At 51.3% G+C, this 21912-nt stretch overlaps 2 protein-coding genes across 3 annotated transcripts; both read right to left on the reverse strand.

Moving 5' to 3' along the window:
- Positions 1–63: 63 nt before the first annotated feature.
- INPP5B (inositol polyphosphate-5-phosphatase B) lies at positions 64–15629 on the reverse strand. Of its 2 annotated transcripts, XM_066564686.1 has the most exons (22): positions 15531–15629; positions 15045–15124; positions 14557–14654; positions 14107–14136; positions 13442–13552; positions 10530–10623; positions 9468–9638; positions 8611–8712; positions 8113–8227; positions 7398–7514; positions 6919–7106; positions 6074–6185; positions 5804–5913; positions 4705–4840; positions 4109–4219; positions 3324–3486; positions 2952–3187; positions 2648–2761; positions 2267–2351; positions 1807–1934; positions 1406–1517; positions 64–485 (listed from the first exon to the last, which is right to left on the reverse strand). In XM_066564686.1, exons 1-22 carry the CDS (start codon positions 15585–15587, stop codon positions 361–363), a joined length of 2595 nt encoding a protein of 864 aa, XP_066420783.1. In that variant the 5' UTR covers positions 15588–15629; the 3' UTR covers positions 64–360. The 2 variants fall into 2 exon arrangements, with proteins under 2 accessions (XP_066420783.1, XP_066420784.1); XM_066564687.1 differs by lacking the exons at positions 13442–13552; positions 14107–14136; positions 14557–14654; positions 15045–15124; positions 15531–15629 and adding an exon at positions 13131–13176.
- Positions 15630–16631: 1002 nt separating this feature from the next.
- Positions 16632–21276, reverse strand: LOC136565976 (uncharacterized). The gene is made up of 8 exons (XM_066564897.1): positions 21199–21276; positions 20894–20953; positions 19664–20448; positions 19327–19425; positions 18992–19139; positions 18709–18791; positions 18038–18133; positions 16632–17951 (listed from the first exon to the last, which is right to left on the reverse strand). The coding sequence occupies exons 1-8, from the start codon at positions 21239–21241 to the stop codon at positions 17691–17693; spliced, it is 1575 nt and encodes a 524-aa protein (XP_066420994.1). The 5' UTR covers positions 21242–21276; the 3' UTR covers positions 16632–17690.
- Between the last annotated feature and the right edge of the window lie 636 nt (positions 21277–21912).

The raw sequence follows: 21912 nt of genomic DNA on the forward strand, positions 1-21912 counted from the left end.
CTGACGGGAACGGGGAGGGCGGGGGAGCGCAGCGCCCCCTGACGGCCCTCAGCGACACCGGGCACCGCGCAAAGATCTTTTTATTTAAATAGCAAGGATTTAAAAAGTCTCGTCGTTTTAACAAGTTAAATAAAGTACAGTGTAAATATCGGCTCTCGTATTTTGTTTTTATCTCGTCTACATACAGCTTATTGGGAAACTTTATGTACTTTACAGCGTGATCAGGTGTCAAACTGCCTGATCTTCGAAAGCAACAGATTGTATAAAACACCCTGATATCAAAAAAAAAAGTGCCAGTATAATGTACAAAAAAAATATTTTTTACAGTAATTCAGTGTCTACAAGTCAGATATAACTGTGTCATGGCAAATCCTCTTCCCTGACGAGGAACTGGTGGATAAATTGCTGCGCTTTCCTCTTCTCTGCGATGTCGGGCGTGGGGTGGCCGGGAGGAGGCCGCAGTAACAACCCACCGAACACGCTGGCTGTGGGGAAAGCACATAAACGTGAAAAAATGCCTATTTTATCATTGGCTTTTGGCAAATATTCAAATGAATATTACATGTGTTGTGTTAGAAAGTTATGCTGTATTTATTCTCTTAAGTAGCGTGTTAAATATAGTTTTAGATGTGAAAAATTCGTATTTTATCATTGGCTTTTGGCAAATATCCAAATTAATATTTATATGTGTTGTGTTAGAAATTATTGCTGTATTAATTCTGTATTAATTCTCTAAAGTAGTGTGTTAAATATAGTTTTAGGTTATAACAAAATGTTAAAATAGAAACTATGCTACTTAAGATACTTTTTTTTCTAAAGAAAGGATTCGCACTGAAATAGCAGCCACAGGACACCTAAATCTTTCAGAGAAAGAGAATTTATTGCTCCATTATCAGGAGAGACCAACTTCTTCCTGCCTTGCTCAGGCAGGACAACGATGTCAGGATTATGAGGAAGAAGCTGGCACTGCCCAGACAGAATCCTGTGTTTGAATGGAATTTATGCATCATGTATGAGGTGTATGAATATGCAACAGATTATTAAGGGTTAATCCTCTGTTAACGTGGGTCCTATTTCAGGCTCGTGCTGCCCAGAAAAAGGTACTCAGACTGTCTGTAACACTTTGTTTCTATTGTCTCATATTGTCCTAATTCAAATTGTCCAAATTATTATTACTCTAATTGTATTACTATTTTATAACCATTTTATTACTATTAAACTTTTAAAATTTTAAAAACAAGTGATTGGCATTTTTCACACTCCACATCTCTGGGTTGCTTTCCCAGATTCCTACTTTTCTGTGGACTATTTGCTAATAACAAAAGCACTACAAGCCACCACTGCACTCGGGTATGAAGTGTTTTGTGCAGCCCCTCTGAGGAGAGAGTTATTTTGCAGGCCTTACCAAGAATATTCACATCCAAATGGTTTTTCCCTGAGTTCTTCAGTAGCTCTCGTAGAAATGCCATCAGATACTCAAACACATTTCTGTGGAACACTGGTAGGTCAGCGATAATCTGAGGAGGGGAAAAAAACCAACATTTATATTGCAGATACAGCAGTGCCTTCCAGCTGCACCTGCCCCCAAAACCTCCCTGGCTGCAGGTGCCAACAGCTCTTTAAAACCTAAAATCACCAGTTACAGATCATTTCTACAAAGAGAGGATTAAGTTACTGAGAGCAAAACCAGGTGACTGGCGTAGCAGAGGCCACTTTGCCTGCCCTCCATCTGAACTGGTGTCACCAGAGGCCACTTTGCTGCCCTCCCTCTGGACTGGAGCCGGTCCCTGGGGCAGCCAGCAGTACCTGGCAGCTCAGGCTGTAGTTGCTGGCACTCTCCAGGCAGGAGCTGTAGAACCTGCAGCAGATGACAGGCTCAGGGAGGCTCTCCAGGAACAGCAGCAGGGCCTCTGCCACTGAGTGGTTGCTGCCCACTGCTCCAGTGGTTAAGGAAGAGCACAGCACGACCTAGGCTGGTCCTATTTCTGCTAGGCTGGTCCTATTTCTGCTGAAACACGAATGAACTTTGGGTTAGGTGTCCCAGAACTCTGCCCACAGCTTTGGGTTGGTCCCCTGGCCTCCACACGAGCTGTTGGGCACTTGTGTCATTCATTGACATTGCCAGCACTCAGCAGAGGATGACACAGAGCCACGAGGAAATGCAGAGCTCAGGGACCCCAGGAGGGGAGACAGCAGCTCAAAAACCTCTCTCAGTTTTGGCATTCTGGCATGGTGAGCCTTCCTGGACATCAGTCTAAAAGGATACAGAAAGTATCGTACATTCCCTTGTCCAAACAGTCTCGGATTTGTTCAAATTCAGATCTGAGGCCTGGCTGCTGAAACAGGTCCTCCTGCAAAGAAAACCCTGTATCAGTCCAAGGAAAATAGAAGAATTGTGGGTAAATACAGCATTGTCGTTATAATCTGCCTGGAAAGTCTCTCCAAATTGGTGGTACCACCAATTTGCTGATACCTGGACACATAGGCATGGTCACTAGCACCAAACAGTACAACCTGGGGCATCAGGACCCCTTATCTCCCATGGCCTTTGGCCAAACACACCCAGCTCATGGTGACTGCTATGACCAGTATCTTCTTCAAAACTTAACCCAATGCAAACATCTCATTTTGTGTTTCCAGTGCCAACCTGCTGGGAAGCGTTGCGATTCAAGTGATCCACCATCATCCACAGCTCTTTTGGGATGTCCATGGGCTTTTCATCCTGGGCAGGATCATCACTCATGTCTACTGGCATCAGGGTCTGAGGGAGGGCAGTGTGGGCAGGAGGGAGACAAACAAAAGGTAGCTAGCCAAGCTCTTATTCAACTCGGCAAAAATACTTCACAAAGCTTATACCTGAGAATTGAGACTTCTTAATAAAAACAGACAGGCCTTAGCATTTAGTTTTAATGCTCTTGTGTGTTTGGAAGGGAATCTTGTCTTTAACTCACAAGTCTCCGAATGGATTCTGCTGACATGTCCTGGATTGGTTCCCTCATGTAACACAGTGTATGGATGGGAGACCCAAAGCAACTTGGCAAATAGTTGCCTGTTACGGATAGAAAATAATCCTTCCCTCTGACAAGATGCAAGACTAAGATATCTTCAAGTTTTTCCTCTCCAGAGTTTAAGCGAGTAGCTGTTGATTTATTAACAAACACCTCCAGCTCAACTGTGATCTCAGCATCTGCCAGAAGATGATAAAAAACCCCGACTCAGTTACAAGCAGTACGAAACCAACAGCCTGCAAAGAGGCACAGCACTCTCAGAAGTGTAGAGGGACAACATCAGCTCATGAACGTCAGACAGAAGGAGGAGCTCACCTGAGAGCAAGAAGCCCTTGCAGGGATTAGCAATCAGCCACTCCTTGCAGTAGGTGTTCTCATCTGGTTTGCTGATAAATTCAAACTGGCAGGGCACTTGGCCATTGCGGATTGTAAACCTCTCTACCTGCAGCTTCATGTATTTAACATCCTTAAAATGGATCTAGAAACAAGTGTCAGTCAACACCATCAGCCAATTCCACCTTGCTGGAGCAGCAATTCCTGTTCTGTGGTTTAATTATTAAGCAGCAAGACAAGCAGATTAACCCCTTGCTCCCACCCCCATCTTCTCCAGGACTGCAAAGGATCACACGTGCATACTCTGAATGCCAAAGTCCTCTCCATCAGGGGACCCTTTAAAACAAATGCTGCCCTCAAATAACTACAATAAAATTGAGAATGAGATAGCTGTGGCCTCAAACGTCTCCTGGGCTTATCTTTATAGTCCCAACACACAAAGCAAATGCTGGTTTGTGACCTTCTCCAGACCCTTACAATTTTACATTTCATGTTTGAAAGCACAAGTCAGAGCAAGGGTCACAAACCACCTTTTACTTTCTCTCTTCCCACCTCAGGGAATGACACACCTTGTGTTTCAGCCCTGGACTGTGAATGGAATTCACCAGCATCTAAATAGGAGTAAAGATTCCTAGGGCTTGTGAACAGAGAGCAGCTGGAAGTCAAAATATTCTACTTTTTGGAACCAGACCCAAGGGTCTAGGATCTGCTGGGGTCTGGGGTTGCTCAGTTGCCTCAGGGAGTGCTGGCACAGGACCATGCCCTACCTCTCTGCGGGACAGTGTCACCGAGGGAATGTTGGCATTCTCCAGCTTATCCAGGGAGCGCACGATTTCCTCAAAGGCTTTTCGGTACAGCTCTTCGTTCACAACCTTCACCTGAAAAGGACACACACTGCACCAGCCAGCACTGACTGTGCCTCTGCAGGACAGCTGGAACACAGCTGCAAACATGGGAAGTCATTTGATTTTAGCAGCACACTAAAGTGTACAACACAGGGAGAGCTGTTAGGAGCACCAATCTCCAAGATCTTCTCATGATCCAACAGTAAAGGACCTTGCCATAACTAACAAGAGTCACTCAGTCACTACTGGATCAACCTTTTTTTTTTTTTCTCAAAAGGAATAAGAATTTAGACAAGACGCTACTGTGTTCCCAAAGAACACTGGCAAATATTCAGGCTTAACTGCAGTATCATTTACACAACCCCTGCTCAGCGTGGTCAACAATCCCATCTCCATATCTGATCCAGCCCACCTTTCAAGCCACTGTTCTCTGCGGATGCCACAAAAGCAGGAGAGAGAAATCAGCACCCAGGGAATGAGGCCAGCAGAGTTACTTCATCCAGCACTGCCATGCTTACCCCAATGTCAAACACAGAGCTCACTGGCTTGTGGTCACTGAGCTTCAGAGCCATGTGGCTGCGATAGCTCAGCTGAGCAATGTTCTGCCCTTTCCAGAGTATCCGATCACACCAGGCTGGAACACGGCACTTCTCACTGAAACAGAGGGGAAAAATCACCTTTTTCAGGCACAGTGCAGATGCAGCAACAACACAGGGCAGAACTCTGCTCACACAGAGATCAGGCTTTCCTCCCATGGCTGGAGCTCATTCTCTATCAAAGTGGTATTTTTAACAGTTTCTTCACATAGACAGAAAAAGTTTTGAGTGTATAGTATGAGTAGACACTCTACCTTATAGAGTAGACACTCTACCTCTGAGTGTCTACTAAGGTATCTCTAGCTCATGCTTTACTTCCTACTTCTTCAAAGGTGCAAGGTACAATTAACATACAAAGCAATACTCAGGTATTTTTGACCATGAGAGCCATGAAAACCAAAAAACTCAGGCTCTACATTTAAAGTTTGCATTTACTGTTTTCACTGACAGCTGCACAGATTTAATTTCTGCACTTGCAGCTGCACAGATTTAATTTCTGCACTTGCAGATGAAGTTCCTGGTTTGCTGAGACTAGAGGAGCTGCTCTGTGTATAGAGCATTACAATTAGGATGGTTCTCACAGGCTTTTGAAGAGCAGCACAGCTGACTCCACATCAACCCTGGCTGATCTCACCTGAGCAGGTACAGGAGAGAGCAGCAAAAATGAGATCCTAAATATTTTGCTTGGGGAACAAAAAAACAACAAACTAGACAAAAATAATTAAACTAGCTAAAAGGATTCATTAACTTTGTTAATGAATCACCTCTAAGAGGAAACCTAATAGGATTATTACTGGGAAAAAAATATTAGGAATATCTGACAAATCGCAGTGGGAGAAAAACAGGGTAAATAGATGTAAACAGGAGATGAATTTTGGAGTGAAGGAAGAGAACCAGAAATAATCTCACAACTGTTCCTATTTACAGCCATTAGACCTGCAATATTTTTTAGCCTTGTTTTTACTTCCTTCGGTGATAACATCAGCCATTTGTAGCATCACATCTGAGACCATCACTGTACCTTGTGTCCCAGTCATCACAGCCAGCATCATACTTGTATGTTGGCTGGAAAGAGATCTCTCCTTCTGTGAAGCCTTCAAAGGCTGCATTTGCCTTCATTTGCCTCTTCAGCTACAAAAGAAGAAAAGATGAAAACTTTAATTTTAGATGATCTCAAGCACAATTTCCATTTCCATATGGAGTAAAGGGAGACACTGAGCACAGAAAAGGCCAAGGAGTTGTGTGGTTTGTACTGAGCCCCCTCAGCACCATGGTGGTGAGACAGCAGTACCTGGTCATACTGGCAAAGCTCTAGAAATGCTTTCTCCTCTACAAGCTGTTTCACTTTTGCCACATCCAGTTCCTCCAGACGGTAGTTGAGGTCCCCCAGCCATAGGATCACACTGGAAGAGAACATAAACTACAATGTGCAGAGGCCTGAAGCTGCCCCAGAGCTCAGCCAGCCACGGACAGCAGCTCCACTCTGCAGCTCTCCCCATCACAACCCCTCTGCTGAGCTGCTCTCATCAGGAATCACAACAGTGGAAACTCAACAGAGAAGCTACCTTTTCTATTTTTGCCATTGTTAATCACTGTTCTGCATGTTTGCCACTGTCCCTTCATAACTTGTGTTGTTATTATTGTAGTTATTATTCCACAGTGACTGAATCCCACAGCTAGGGAAGTCAGTGTTTATTCCTGCCCCATCCCCACTCCAGGCTTGAGAATAAAACAAGGACTGGGAGAGCATAAGGTGACAAGTGACACTCTTCTGCTGAGCTGCTCTCATCAGGAATACCAACAGTGGAAATTTAAAAAAGAAGCTACCTTTTCTATATTTGCCATTATTAATCACTGTTCTGCATGTTTGCCACTATCCCTTCATAACTGGTGTAGTTATTATCCCACAGTGACTGAATCCCACAGCTGGGGAAGTCAGTGCTTATTCCTGCCCCATGCCCACTCCAGGCTTGAGAATAAAACACGGCTTGGGAGAGCATAAGGTGACAAGTGACCTGTCCAAACCAGGTAAAGCTTTTCTGGCCCCTCCAGCTGACATTTATGGCACTGGGCCCCCTCCTCACCCCCCAGCACATTCTCAGAGTGCTCCCTTGCACAGCCAGAGGGGAAGCATACTCGTGCTTGCCAATAGTGAGAGGGGGCAGATTTGGATCAGACTGGCAGAACTGCATCCGGGAGCAGATGTCCTTGAAGTCCTGGTTCCTGCGCTCGTATTCCTCCGTGTGGGCTGCCAGGTGAGAGTTCACAATGCACACGCTGGTGTTGTGGAATTTAAACCTGATGGCGACACCACCTTTGTTACCCTGAAAGACAAAGATATTAGTCAGAAGCTTCTACACTGCAGATGAGTTACTAGCAGTGGACAAGCCAGAGGACTTTGAGACAGAGAGTTTAATTTCCAGAGGAAGGAATAGGCTGAAAATGCTAATTAGTGGTTGCTGCTTTGAACATTGGTGCACAGCTGGCAGTGCCCTGAGCTGGCATGGGGATAGGACTTTCTGCTTCTAGAATCAGCCCTTAGCTAGAGCAATAACCACTGCATCCAAGGAGAGGAGCTCTTCCAAATCTCACCCCTTCTTATTTGCCATTCTTACCATCCTCCCCATGATTCCAGTCCCCACAGTCTCAACTTCCACCTCGGAGATGTTCAGAGCGAGCTCTGCCTTCACATACAACAGGAGCATGATCCCCACCAGCCGCACAAGCTTCACCTGAAAAACAGACCCAGTCCATCCCATGCTGCAGTGGAAGAGCTTTGCTGAGAGAAGGCACATCCATCCACAACATGGGTCACCAAAGAGGAAGTCTCAGGATCATCCAGTGCACAGGCCCCAAACAGAACATTTGGAAGGAGCTGGGAGCAACAGGAAGGAGCTGGGAGCAACATCAGTGAAGGAAGTTCTTGCCCAAAGCAAGAGCTACAGCACAGACACAGGCTCATGGGAGGAGATTCCCTTCAACAACAGACACAAGAGATGAAGCAGACCTATGGAGCAGGAGCTAAATCAAAAGCAGTATTCCTACCAAAATACCTTCACAATTCATTCCACCATACACTGTATTCAGGCATGGAAGAAGGTACAGAACTTCCTATTCTCCTTCCCCAAGACAGCAGGAGCTCCCTTTAAGTGGGGAAGCCTGGCTCTGTTTCCCATCCTGCCCCTACCTCAGCACCCTGCACAGAAACACCACCTCTAGAACCTGCACAGCCTCTGAAGACACAGCATTGAGAACAAGAGAAAGCAAAGGGAAAAGAGAGCCAAGTGGGAAATGATTCCACACTCAAACCTCCCCAAAAGCCACATTTACCTTTGCATATTTGGCATCTGGGTGAAGACTATCAGTTACAGCTTTAAACCATTCTTCTTCCTTCGGTGTGTCATTGAAAAAGAAGGCTTCTTTAGTCAGATCAAGCTCCTGGAAACTGTGTTAGAGGAAGGAACCCATGGATGCATGCACTTGTTTATGGCTCTCCAACCCCTTCTCTGGGAAGGAACTAAATCAGATTGCACTCACTAAATTTATAACTGAAAACTCAAATTCAGTTATGCTGACTGCAGATGTATGTCAAATGCAAAGCCCAATTACTGTCATTATTACATCAAATGGCATTAAGGATTTTGCAACACTGAGAGGCCAAACCCTACCAGACCAACAACCCTTGCAGGCTGTGACACACCCACCCTGGAGCTGTGCATGCACTGCAGCAGTGCCAACATTCCTGTGGTGTCCTGGCTGAGCTCCTCTGGGTGACAGATCCTCCTGCACAGCCCAGGTCAGTGAGGGTGGCCAGGGACAGACACTCACCCCACACAGTAAATGTCTGGAGGCTCAGCATCACACCTCAGCCAGGGCTGGAGGCTCTCCGTGGGAGACTGCCCATTCACGTTGTATGTCCCCACAAAAACCCTGCAAAGACAGTGACAGGACCCCAGGGCTGCAAACTGGGAGAGCAAACTCCCTGCAGAGCCCAGCAAACAGCACTGCTATTAGCCAGTTTGTTTATTCACCATATTATGTCTATTAACCATAAATAATGTTCTATATAACTAACATGTTGGCAGGGAAAATTAAGAAAGGTGACAAAGTTTAAATCCCTGAAATTATTTAACTACAGCTGCACCTTTACAGATGCATTTTTACAGAAGGACATGTTGTTACACACAAAGTGTTAAAGAAAAAATAAAAATAAGGCTGTAGCTGTGCAGTAGCAGCTTGAAATGATAAATTCAAAAAATGAGATGCATAAAACTATTTCAAACACAGTAAAGTTTTGGTCCTAATTATGTATTTCACTCAAGCTCTTTCTTATGAGCTTATTGGAACAACTACATGGATCAGCAGTGGACAGAAATGGAGAAGGAGAAGGCTGGAGTGCACAGAGCTGATGCATTTCCAGACACTGCCTAAAATAAGCACAGAAAAAAAGTGATTTCAAAAAGGCCATTTCCTCCACAAGAACCATGAAGAAAGACACATGAATGAAATTCTGCTCTGCTCATGTCTAAAGGTGGAAAGAAAACTGTTCTGGAAAGTATGGATTATACTTTTCTACAGAATTTCCTGTTTGTGGGGACACAGGATGAAATAACAGATGAGTTATTCCAACAGTCTGTGCTCGGTTACAGCCCAAAAAAGTAATTTATTCTCAGGAATGATCATACCTGTAGTTCTGGATGTGTGTGTAGGAGTCCTGCATTTGTAAAAGCTGAGATTTAACAATAGTATCTCTGAGCCCAAACTTTGGCTCTGATAAGATTGAGGCCTTGTTCGAAGCCATGACACGGGAGGCCCGAACCTGTTCAGTTCTCACTTCAGGCTTGACTTTGTTTTGCCTGCAAAATAAAACCACAGGTGAAGCCCAGGCTATCCCCACACCCTAACTAGCATATTTCTGCCACTGAGGCATTAATTCACATTTTTCTGTCTGTCCACTAAATACGGATAATATTTGGGATAAGCCAAGAAGACTGAAAAGAGCATTTCTTAGCAGGGTTGAGATCTCCAGACAAAACCAGTTTAAGTAACTAAAATAACAAATGGTTTTCACCATCCTGGTGCAGCCTGTTGACACAGAGCAGGCTTTACTCACACCTGGAAAATGATACAAAACCTGTACGGCCTCCCTGCTCACTAAAGCAAGGAGAGGCAAATCTCATCTCCCTCTGCCTCAGCCAGAGAATGAAGAACTCTGTTTGTTTGTAAAACCTTCTGCTGGAAATATTCCAATGCTGCCCAGAGTGGGTGGAGGTAGAGGTGGTTTTATTTTGTGTCTCCTGGCTCTGCAAACTCCTTTTGCAAAGGAATAATGCCACAGCTTGGGAATTCCCAGCAGCAATGGGATGGCATAAATTTAAGGCCAGCATACCAGTGCCAAGGACAGCACACGGACAGACTCTGAATGATTTGCATCAGGGTCCACAGAGTCCTGGGAACTGGAAAATCAAACTGTAACATTTTAAGAGTGTATTTATGAGACACAGTGGCTCTAAGCCAAAGCTCTCTGAATTCAAAATAAACAATGCTAGCAGGTCCTGTCCCACTAAACAGCCAAAATATGCCCAAACAGGGAGGATTGTAGGGAGAGGGAGTGGAATGAAATTTCCACTAATGTTTTGACAGCATGCTTATGCTGAACTTTTTTCTCTCTTAACTAGAACCTGCAAATTCTCATCTTAAAAAGTTGACAGCTTCTGCTGCAGAGCCCCCCACCTCTGTGCACTGACCTGGGAGAGCTTCTATCAGTGCTGTCGTGGCTGCAGCTCTGACTGACTGCAGCTTTTTTCCCATTTTGTTTGACACCTTCAGAGCCAACCACTTCTAGAGGAGAAAAAAACAAAAAAACAAACCAACAAAAAGTTTCACTTTAAACACAAAGTGTTCTTCCATTTATCAACATGCTTATGTAAACACAGGCAAAAAATCTGTGGGCAGAAAATAATTTAGATTTGTGTGTGGAAAAACAAAGTACCACACAGTCTCTCTTTCCGCTATCTGACAGATTTAGCTTACTCTGACCCAAGTGCTGTGTGATGATGCAGCTTCCCCTGCAGAGGAAGGAACCACAGGAGCCACAGAGAGCAGCACTGTCCTCTGTGGGAGCACTTGCTGCTGCCTCTCCTTTACAGCTAAGCTAAAGCAGGACTTAGCAGCACAAAATCCAGGGCTTTACCCAAAGAATCTGAAAAATTTATGTTAATAGCAGATTTTCCCTTTCTGAAGCAAGACAGGAAGTACAAAGAAAGGGGGGGAAAGGGGAAAAAAACCCAAAACCCACAGTTCCATTTAAAGGGTTTCTGCCTATCTGCAAATAGCCAGCATGGCACAGGTGTCAAGGCACCTCTGTGGCCATAAAGAGTCACACCAGGGAGCCACTGAACCTCAGCAGAAACATCTGCCCCAAAGCAAACTGCACGTTCCTAAAACAGTAACAGGGCTGCTACCACACAAACTGAACTAACCACAGGAGTGACACTAAACACATCACACTACCTTAGCAAAATTTGACCAGTCTTTCAGCACTTTGTTTCAGTTACAATATTCTGCTCCTACAAGTTGCAAAACAACAGTTAAAAAAGAGGATTCTGGGGGAGGTCTCTGTGTTTAAGATGCAAAACCAGCAATCTTAAAATCATGCTCCTTAGCATACAAATCTAATGGTGATGTAGAAATTGTTAAGACTCTTGGGTTCTAGGCATTCAGCTGAGCTTCTCCTCCAGTGAACACAACCCAGAAAAAATAAGATGTTATTGCTGTCACAGAACATTCTGCAGAACACGAGCACAAAACAGAAATAGAACTTGCAGTACTTCACCCAGGCCCTCGGGATACAAACCAGATGACAAGAAGTGGCCAAATTCTCAGCCTGGATAACCTCTTCTGCCCAAGAGCCTTCTGAGAATAGACTGTGTAAGAGGATTTATCAGAGCCTGGCTGCAGAAGAGCACATGACTGAAACCTCACTGCAGATCACACAGCTCAAGTCAAGCAGAATTGAGCAGGAGCACACAGAGATGCACTGGGAAGTGTGGGCCCAGGGACACAGCAGTTTCTCCGTGGGTGTTGAGAGCTCAGTTACTGCTCCTTGGACCTCTGCAGGCTCTCCCACTAAACAACCATGCAGCATCCCTTGAGAGTCAGTGACAGGAACCAACCTGAACCTTCACCTCAATGGACAATGGTCACTTTTGTGCCAAGAAAAGAGCAGATTCCCAGGCTTTGTTACCTACATGGGTCCATGCCAGTCGCCAGTGTGCAGAAGGCATTATTGCAGAATGGAAAGATGTGTGAGCCTGCTGCTGTCACAACTCCTACCTGATCCACATCACACCTTGCATTCTAACCTCATGGGCAGAAATCAGCTTTAGCTAGGATTGTCCTAAGAAAGAGATTAGCTTTGGAAAAGGGCTGTTTCCTTAGATATGTTTACACCTAGCCACAGATTTCTGTAGCCAGAGGGATCTATATGGTATCACTCTGAAGTGGAATAATGACCTTGTTCGGTAATTGAACTCAGTACAGAAATACAGAGCAACATGCAGAGATTACAGGAGGTCTCAATTGCACAGGACTTGCAGTTAAATGAGATCCAAGCAGTAATAAAGGCATTCATGTTAAAAAAGTGCAGTGATACTACAGACCAGCAGGAAAATGTATCATATCTCCTGGATAAACAGGATTCATGCTTAGCATCCAAAGGGGAGAATTAAATTAGCCTTCATGCAACCAGAGCAGTCCAGCCTCAACACAGCAGGGCACAGCAAAACGCCAACATTCGAGTTTTTGAACCCCACACTGACTTCCAGGAACTGCTTTAGCTCCGAATCTTCCCACAGTGCGCTCTGCAAAGCGGGAAACCACCGAGCCCCGGGAGCGGCGGGGCCAGCGGAGGAGGCGCCGGAAGAGCGCGGCCCGCCCGGCGGAGCCGACCCGGGCGCACGGGGCGGGCACCGGGCGGGCACCGGGCGGCGAAACCAGCGGAGCCCCGGCGGCCAGCGCCCGGCAGCAGCTCCGCACCCGCTGCCCGCGGCGGAGCGGCCCCGGAGCTGCCGCGGAGCGACCCCGGAGCGGCCCCGGAGCGGCCCCGGAGCGGTCCCGGAGCGGCCCCGGAGCGGCCCCGGAGCGGTCCCGGAGCGGCCCCGGAGCTGCCGCGGAGCGACCCCGGAGCTGCCCCGGAGCTGCCCCGCTGCCTCCCGGCCCCGGCCGAGCCGCGGAGCTCCGGCAGCGCCGGGCGGGCGCTCAGCCCTGCCCCGGCCTCGCCTCCCCGGACAGACAGACAGACAGACAGACAGACAGACCGACCCAGCCCGGCGGGTCCCCGCGCTCACCTCGGCGGGGCCGCCCGCCCGCGGACATCGCCGCAGCTCGGTGCCCCGGCCCCGGCCCCGGCCCGGCCCCAGCGCCCGCCCCAGCCCGCCCCGATCCGCCCCCGGCAGCCGCGCTCGCTGCCTCTGTCCCCGGAACACCGAGCATCGCTGCCGGGTGCTCACGGCGGGGAATGGAGAGCCACGGCGGCGCTGAACGAGTTTCAGGAGGGAGAGGCCGGCGCCGCTCCTCCACACGCGGGAGGGACGGACGGACGGACGGACGGACGCCGCAGCTGCACCCGAAGGGGACCCGACCCGCAGGGAGCTCGTACCTGCGCTGCACCTGCTGACCTCCTGCAGGAAGGTGCGCGTGTGGGAGCCGAAGGGCAGCTGCACTGTCAGCCGATCCTCTGCTGAGCCGATCTGCACAGTCACGTCCGAGCCTGCGGACATCGGGAGAAAAAACTCCGGTGGGTCGTGCTGACAAACCTTCACAAACTGAGAGCGTCTCCCGACAAACCTTCACAAACTGAGCGTCTCCTGACAAACCTTCACAAACTGAGAGCATCTCCTGACAAACCTTCACAAACTGAGCTCTGCAACGGTGGGCGTGCACATGCACCCAACCTTTGGCAACATCTCCCCATGCCTTCTTACCATGTTCCTTTCCAAAGTTTTACATGAGAATGCCGCTTAAAATATAAAAATTATCATTTATAAAAGTTTTTATTCTGCTTGTTCAGGGATAATAATTAATCTTCCAGCACCAGTTTAAAAACATACGGAAAATTAGTTCCCTTGGTTGAATGGGGCTGGCAATGCTCACTAGCACCAAGTAAAAATGGCCAACAGCATGACAACTGCCCCAGCAGGGCACAACCCCTCCCCAGCCAGCTCCTCTGGGGCCAAGAACCCCCCAGTCCTGCCCCACTGCATGCAGCTGGCCCAGGCCCCAGAGCACCTGTAATGCAGGCACCAAAACAACCACAGAACTCACCAATGACGTGAAGGTCACTGTCCAGTACAACTGCAAAAGTAAGACAAAGTTCAGTTGAAAGCTAAAGCCACAGATTTTCAGACCACGCTGATACTTCTTCAAACTCCAGATGTTCCCTGCAGGAACAGAGGCAGGCAGAACAAACCTGCTGGGCAGGGGCTGTGGCTGGGGCCTGGTGGGACAGAGGCACTCTGCTCCTCACAGGGCCCTGCCAGAAATGCCATGTGGTGCACAAGTTTCACCAAAGATAACATACTTGAAAAACGTGAAGGCAGAATAGATTGCAAATTTCAGTCAGGAAGCAGGAGAGCAGAATAAATTGCAAATTTCAGGAAGCAGGAGAGCAGAATAAATTGCAGATTTCAGGAAGCAGGACAGCAGAATACGGACGCCAAACCCCTTCATCCCAGTCTTTGGAACCGGCACTGAGCCACCACAGTGTGTCAGTACCTTCTTCCACTGCAAACTCATCTGTGATGGGGATCACTCTCTCCAGCCAGACGTCCTCAGCTGTGATGGCCATCCGCCGGTGGGTGTACACGTAGATCCTGCAAGCACAGGGCAGCACAGAGGCAAAGCCTCCTCAGCTCTGCATGTCTGCAGACAGACAAACCCACACCCCATCCCACCCAGCAGCACGGGCTAGCACAGCCCCATGCAAATCCGAAACCGACTCCACAACCCAGTGCCCACCCACCTGCTCGCCCATCATTAAATAATGTGTTCACACAACCGGCAGAGCAGAGCAGAGCAGCTCACGGGTGAGCTCATGGGTGTTATGAGCACCCATAACATCAAGGCACCGTGCCTCAAAGCGCCGCCCTACAGCGCTGCACCCTGGGGAGAGCCCTCGGGATGGGAGGGGGATCTCAGGTGGCTCCTGAGGGACCCGCAGAGCTCCCTCTGTGTCCCTGCCCGCCCCGCGCTGCGGTACCCACGCGTGGTGCCCGCGGCACTCCACCAGCCCCAGCAGCCGGCTCTCCACGCTGTCCCCCGAGGCCAGGAGCGCCTGCACCGCCTGCGGCCGCGGGTCAAGGAACCGTGGGGCAGCGCCGGGAGCGGGGACGCGGCGGGGAGAGCCAAGATCGGTGCGGGAACCGAGCGGGGAGGGAGCGGGGACGGAGCGGAGGGAGCGGGTACGGAGCGGAGGGAGCGGGGATGGACCGGAGGGAGCGGGGATAGAGCGGAGGGAGCGGGGACGGAGCAGTGGGAGGGAGAGGACGGGGACGGAGCGGAGGGAGCGACGGGGACGGACCGGAGGGAACGACGGGGATGGCGGGAGGGAGCGACGTGGACAGCCCGGAGGGAGCAGCGGCAGCAAACGGGAGGGAGGGGACGGGGACAGCCCGGAGCTGGGAGCGATGGGGAGAGCCCGGAGCTGGGAGCGCGGCGGCACCGCCACCCCGGCGCCGATCAAAGGATACGATCCGGCAGGTCGCCCCCGCCGCCAGGCTCTCCTGGATGGCCACCGACTGGTCCATGTCCGGCCCGGGAGCCGGAGCCTCTCCCGGCGGCTGCGCGCTCGGCGCTGTCGCAACGCGATGAGCGCGGCTCCCCCCAGCGGGGCCGCCCCCGCTGCCGCTCCGTTATCGCTCCGGGACCGGCCGGAAATAACGGGAAGCGCCGGGGGGAGCGCTCTGGCTCGGCAGGGACGGCGGCCGAGCGGATACTGCGCGGAGGGGTGCGCAGCACGGGGGAGGCACGGCACGGCACGGCCCGAGCCCCGCGCCTCCGGCCGGCCCCTCCCGGAAAGAAAGGGGGACGGAGAGGGGGAACTCTGGGGTCGGCAGGCATGGGAAGGGATCATTTCCACGGAAAATCGCGAGATGCTCTTATTTTTAGTAGCCCCTTGAATTTTTTTTTTTTTTTTTGTTGGATATCAAGACGACCCAGCACAAAGCCGTTATTCAAATTAATTAATGCGGAGTGTGGGAGTAAGTGCTGTAAAATATCACCAGAGCTTTTTGCGCTGTCGAGACGGAGAGGTGGCTCCTTCCACGGATGCAGGAGATGTAGATCGAAAGACAGGGAAAACCCGAGTGGTCTCGGTCAGTGACAGCTCTGCACCACTTCCCCCCAGGCCAGAAGTGGGCGAGTCCCACTCCTCTGCTCACCAAAGTACAAGAGAACAGCCTGGAAACGCTGCCCCAAGCACCAAACCTTTCAAGAATTGTGGTGCTGGGCTGTGTTTTTGAGACAGAAGAGCCCTTGACGTGAATACACTGACACTGGCCTGAAACAAACACACAGCCCAAAGGCTGAGCTGCGGTTTTTCTGTACCAGAGCAGGCGCTGCAGCGTGGGAAGGGCCGGCTGTGGTAGAATGACGTGGGGTTTTTGGTTTTTTTTTTTTTCATCCACCCCGTTAGGGCTGGCACTGCTCCATGAGGCCCAGCACCACCGAGCCTCCTTGCTGGGAAAGCACACGAGGCTCCAAGGGCTCAAACCCACCCAGCCCAGCTCTGCCACCCTCCCACAGGTCACACTCCGTTCAGCCGCACTCCACACACCACCACCAAAGGGGGCTGACACAAAGAGGTTTTAATGTTTTGCAATCTTTTCTCTAAGGAACAGCAGAGGACAGTGATGGCAGGGAACAGCACCAGGCAATTCTGCCTGGCCGTGCTCTGTGCGCTCACCTCTAGGCTCTGCCTTCAGCAGCAGAGAACCACAGATGTGAAACAGAATCATCTAAAACATGAGATGCTTTTAGATTAATCCCTCTTCCCTGCCTGAGGCTGGGAGATGAAACACAAAGTTACTATTTGACATACACAGGCAGGAACCATTTCATTGCCAGAGCACTTTGGAGCTGTCAGAGGGGGTGCAGGGAGACTGTGCCACAAGCAGGTCATTGATTAGAGGAGCCCCTGTGCCTCAGTCAATGCAGAATTTTTGGGGTTTTAAGGAGGCCTAAAACCCTTTTGTTCCAGCTCCTGAGGTCCCCCATTCCAGCACCACTCCCAGGATCCACAATTAGCTTGCAGGTCTCTCAGACCTACAGGATTTGGGCAGGGTAGGGTAGAATCCCTTGATGTAGCTTTCCAAGGGCACAGGTTAAATGCTTTTCCTCTGGGAAAAGGGGAAATCTTGTTTTCAAGTACTTAAACTTTACTGAAATGCCAGGACTCACCCATGCTGGGATGGTGCAGGATGCAGAGTGCAGCTTATGGGGGGGTTTAGGATCAACAGCAGGGTCCTATGGGCCTCAGGGGCCTAATGGGGGGTTTAGGATCAACAGCAGGGTCCTATGGGCCTCAGGGGCCTAATGGGGGGTTTAGGATCAACAGCAGGGTCCTATGGGCCTCAGGGGCCTAATGGGGGGTTTAGGATCAACAGCAGGATCCTATGGGCCTCAGGGGCCTAATGTGGGGTTTAGGATCAACAGCAGGGTCCTATGCAGGGTGAGCAAAGTGCCCCCCAAGGGTGTGCAGCTGCCCATGAGCAGATGCAGAGGGCTCAGACACCTTGTTGATGGGACAGGGACAGTACAGAGGGTGTTTGCCAGCAACCTTGGCTGAAGCCAGAGAGCAGCAGGATCCTACTGATCCTACAGGAGAGGCTGTGGAGCTGCCTGGCTGCTGCCTACCCCCACAGGGAGGTGGAGACCCTGTAATTCAGGAGAAGGACCACCCCACATGCCATGAGCTTCAGGAGCGGGGCCAGTGTTGCCTGCCCAGCGCCGTTGAGGTGAATTTTGCCATCCAGTTTCAGACAGCTGCCTTTTGGGGTGGCTGGGCAGCACTCCTGGTAACAGGCAGCCTTCATCCCACCAGCACAGGCTGGTTTGGCAGCCTTGCAGGCTTTGCTACATCCTGCCATGTAATTCAAGCCCATCTTCTTCATCTGGAAGGAGAGAGACATTAGCCTGGGGGTCATGCCTTTAGTATTAGCATTACAGGAACACAATGCTCTGCAGCCCCAGGCCATACCTCACAGAAGTCCTGTCCCAAAATGCATCTAGTGGTGGTCTTCCTGCCTTTGAAACACTGGTCCCCACGACAGGAAAATGCTGCACACACTTTGCCCTGTGAGAGAAAGGACAGGGAGATGCCATCTGTCCATCAGGACAAAAACTGCATTTAAGACAGCCCTTCACTGCCAGGGCTCCTCTCCACCCCCCTCTGTTCTGCTGGTTTTTGTGCTATCAGGCCTTTTAGATCCAGAGATAAGGGAGTATTCTGAAACTGCAAGAAACTTCTGAAAGACCAGCAGAGCAAGCAAGTTTCAAGCCTCTTTTTCCTTCCTCTTAGGAGGGCTCTGCAAAGATAAGAACCTTCCCCTGCTCTAGGCTCAGGAAAGGGCTGCAGAGCCCAGTGGGTTCTCACCCTCCTGCAGCTGCCACCATCCCGTGGTCAGATCAAAGTGCCTGAGCTGGTGTGAGTGCTGCTCTGGGGAACAGGACTGATGGACTGCGACAAGTCCTTATGGGCTCCTTACTTCCAGTGCTCATTCAGGATTTGTTGCCCTTCCAGAGTCAGCATTTCCCCCATAAATCAAATGGAGGAGGGACCTTTTCGTGTCCCCTGCTCAGGGGGGAGCTCAGCCATGCCAGCAGCCCCAGAGCCATGGGTGCAGCAGCCTCTCCTGCTGGGGTACCTACGTTCTGGGGGGGAGCCCGAGGGGTGCTGCTGGTGCTGGTGGTTGTCAGTGGCACAGAGGTGGTGGTGGTGGGTGCCAGGTCACCTGCAGACACACGAGGAGCCCTGTGAGGCTGGACACAGCCCACACAGGGCCAGATTCACCAGCACTGCTCGTGCTCAGAGCTGCCAGGGCCACCCTGCCCCTCACCCAAGGACAGGGTGAGCCCAGCAGAGAGGCAGATGCAGCCACAGCCCCTCTGGATTGTGCCCACCAGAAGAAGGCAGAACAAAGCTGGGCCATACCATAGGCAGTGGCGTTGAGCTGCAGGCAGAGAGGGCCAGCACAGCACTCCAGGGCACACTGCTGCCTGCTGCTGTTGGTGCTGCAGGGCTCTGCACTGCACCCCCTGCTGCAGCCCGCCGTGTAGTTCGTGCTGGAGAAACGATAGAGCTGCAAGGAAGGGGCAGAGCCAAAGGACAAAGTGAGTGTGGAGAGGGGCTGCCATAAAAAACCAGAAATGACTGACAGGCTGTCAGAGAGGAAAGGGAGATGGAGACAGATTCACCAGAGCAGTGTGGATTGCTGGGATGGAGAAAGGGGAGGTTTTCCCTGGTGCAGCCCCCTGGCAGCTCCGTACCTGGCAGTGAGTCTCATTATGGCAGGTGGCTGTTCTGCTGGCAAGGGCTCCATCCTGGTAACACCTCTCTCCCGAGCACTCAAAGCTCTGGCAGGTTTGCTGGAGAGACACCAGGGTGTGACCCTGCAGCAAAGGCTCCTCACACAGCCCTGCAGGGCTGTCCCCAGCCACAGCCTCACTGCATGCAGGGGCCACCCCCACCTGGCCACGCTCTGTTCTCCCTTCCACCACAGGAGATGCTCCCATGGCCCTCCTGTGACCAGCCAGCCGGGCAAGTGACACTGTCCATAGGACTAAAACGGCCCAGCAATACCCCTCCTTCCATTCCTGGCCTTACCATTGTCTCCTCTGCTCCCTTCATAGAGGTGTTGGTGGCCACCAGAGAGGCGTTGGTGGTGGTGGCCACCACCGTGGCATTGCTGGTGACCACCACCACTGAGCTGTTCCTGGTGGCTGCCGAGGCCTCCTTGGTAGTTGCCACCACCACCATGGCATTCTTGGTGGCTGATGAGGTGTTCTTGGTGGCCATGGTCACCACTGAGGTGTTCTTGGTGGCCATGGTCACCACTGAGGTGTTCTTGGTGGCTGCCAAGTCCTCCTTGGTAGTTGCCACCACCATCACAGCATTCTTGGTGGCTGCTGAAGTGCCTGAAGTGCCCTTGGTGGCCGCTGAGGTGCCCTTGGTGGCCATGGCCACCACTGAGCTGTTCTTGGTGGTTGCCAGTGCATTCTTGGTGGCCCTGACTACCACCAAGTTGTTCTTGGTGGCCATCAAGGCCTCCTTGGTAGTCACCACCACCATGGCATTCCTGGTGGCTGCTGAGGTGTCCTTGGTGGCTATGGTCACCACTGAGGTGTCCTTGGTGGCTGCCAATGCATTCTTGGTGGCCATAGAGGTGTTGGCAGTGGCCACCACTGTAGCATTCTTGGTGGTGGCCACCACCATGGCGTTCTTGGTGACGGCCACCATTGCAGCCTTCTGGGTGGCCACTGAGGTGTTCTTGGTGGTCACAGCCACCAACGAGGCCTTCTTGGTGGTCACTGCTCCTACCAAGGCCTTCTTGGTGGCTGCTGAGGTGTCCTTGGTGGCCATCACCATGGTGTTGGCACCTGTGCTGTGCCCTGAAAAACAAAAAGCTCCTGCTTGGTGAAGGAGACACCAAGGAAGGAACAACGTGCTCAGCAAGCCCTGTGTCCCTTCCTGAGCCATGGCATGGTCCAGAGGGACCTGTGGGAGGAGAAATGGCAATCAGTCACAGGATGTCCCCAACAGGGTCCACTTGCAGCCACCAAGTGGGCAGCCCAAGAAGCAGGTCAGGGCCAGCAGCCACCACAGCAGCCCTGTGTGGATGTCACAACAGCCTCTCCCTCCCACTTCCAGCCAGGTTGCCTGGGAAGAACAGGTTTTATGGGGGCTAAACCATGAGGGAAGGTTCCTCACCCGTCCTGCAGCTCTGTCCCACAGAGCACAGCCTGGAGAGGACAGGCACAAAGCCCCTGGTGCACCCCTCTGCCTTTGCCCCACTCCCTGCAGCACCCCAGATTTCCCTTTGGGTACAGAACTCACCTGCTGTGGCAGGAGAGTCCTGCAGACAGAGTTGCAGAGCCAAGATGCAGAGCAGGAGGCCTGGAATGGAGTGGGAATGCCTGAGAGCACCACACCTGCTGTCTGCCTTACCCACCCAGCAGCACAGGCAGCTCATCCTTCAGCAGATAAGCAGGGATGCTCCTCCACCTCCCCAAAGCCCCAGGTGACCTCAGGGAGGCCTCTGGCACAGCCCCCAACAGCTGGAGCAGAGATGGAGCCAGGATGGGGGACAGACAGACAGACAGACAGGCACTGCTCCCTGTGCTGCACCACAGCCCCCTTACCTCGAGTGGGGGGCACGAGCCATCGGTGTCCAGCCATCCTCATCCTCCAGCAGCTGCACCCAGACCTGGCAGGGGGAGAGGGGTCAGAGCTCACCTGAGTGCAGGGGGGACCCCCCAGGAGAGCTCTGTGCTGTCCCTGCAGTGCTCAGCCCCTCCTGGGAGGCTCCCCAATCCACTGCGGCTGCTGACGGGATCAGGAGCCCCGGGGAGCTCTGTGTGTGCTGTTGGTGTGGCAACAGCTCCCTGGGGCTCACAGCCCTGCAGGCAGCTGCCAGCAGCAGGGCTCAGGGTGACACAGGGAAAAGTGCCACCACGCAGCAGTTCGAGTGAAGATGTCACCTGGCTCTCCATCCTCTATTTGCATTCCAAATGTTGAGCTGTTTTGCTAAGGCAATGGTGGAGGTGTGACCCCAAACAGGCTCCAAAGCCAAATTCTCCAAGGAGCATGGTAATACTCCCCTCCTGTTTTACGATTTAGGCTGAGTCACCATTCCCCCAGGACCTACCTGGAGGAGCTGAAGCTCATTCAGAGACCTCCAAGGCTTGAGAGTGACAGAAAGAGCCAGCTGGCACCTCACCCTGCAAACCAGCCCAGAACAGCTCTGGAATCCACACCGAGCCCAGGGCGGGCAACACAAGGAACAACAACAACAAGGATGAGCCTGACACAGCCTCATCCCAGAACCTTCCCCCCAGGCAGGGAAAGAGCCCACA

This window comes from Molothrus aeneus, chromosome 23, assembly GCF_037042795.1.
Source record: "Molothrus aeneus isolate 106 chromosome 23, BPBGC_Maene_1.0, whole genome shotgun sequence".
Classification (NCBI taxonomy): Eukaryota; Metazoa; Chordata; class Aves; order Passeriformes; family Icteridae; genus Molothrus; species Molothrus aeneus.

Bases quoted from the DNA above. Each gene is read 5' to 3' on its own strand.
- INPP5B (XM_066564686.1), bottom strand. From the start codon at position 15,587: ATGGACCAGTCGGTGGCCATCCAGGAGAGCCTGGCGGCGGGGGCGACC. The intron at 3,188-3,323 runs GTGAGCTCCTCC...ATCTTCTGGCAG, and splicing joins CAAGGGCTTCTTGCTCTCAG to ATGCTGAGATCACAGTTGAG. The intron at 486-1,405 runs GTAAGGCCTGCA...CTTTCCCCACAG, and splicing joins TTTGGATGTGAATATTCTTG to CCAGCGTGTTCGGTGGGTTG.
- LOC136565976 (XM_066564897.1), bottom strand. From the start codon at position 21,241: ATGAGGATGGCTGGACACCGATGGCTCGTGCCCCCCACTCGAG. The intron at 20,449-20,893 runs GTGAGTTCTGTA...TTTGTTTTTCAG, and splicing joins GGACTCTCCTGCCACAGCAG to GGCACAGCACAGGTGCCAAC. The intron at 18,134-18,708 runs GTAGGTACCCCA...TTTCTCTCACAG, and splicing joins CTCGGGCTCCCCCCCAGAAC to GGCAAAGTGTGTGCAGCATT.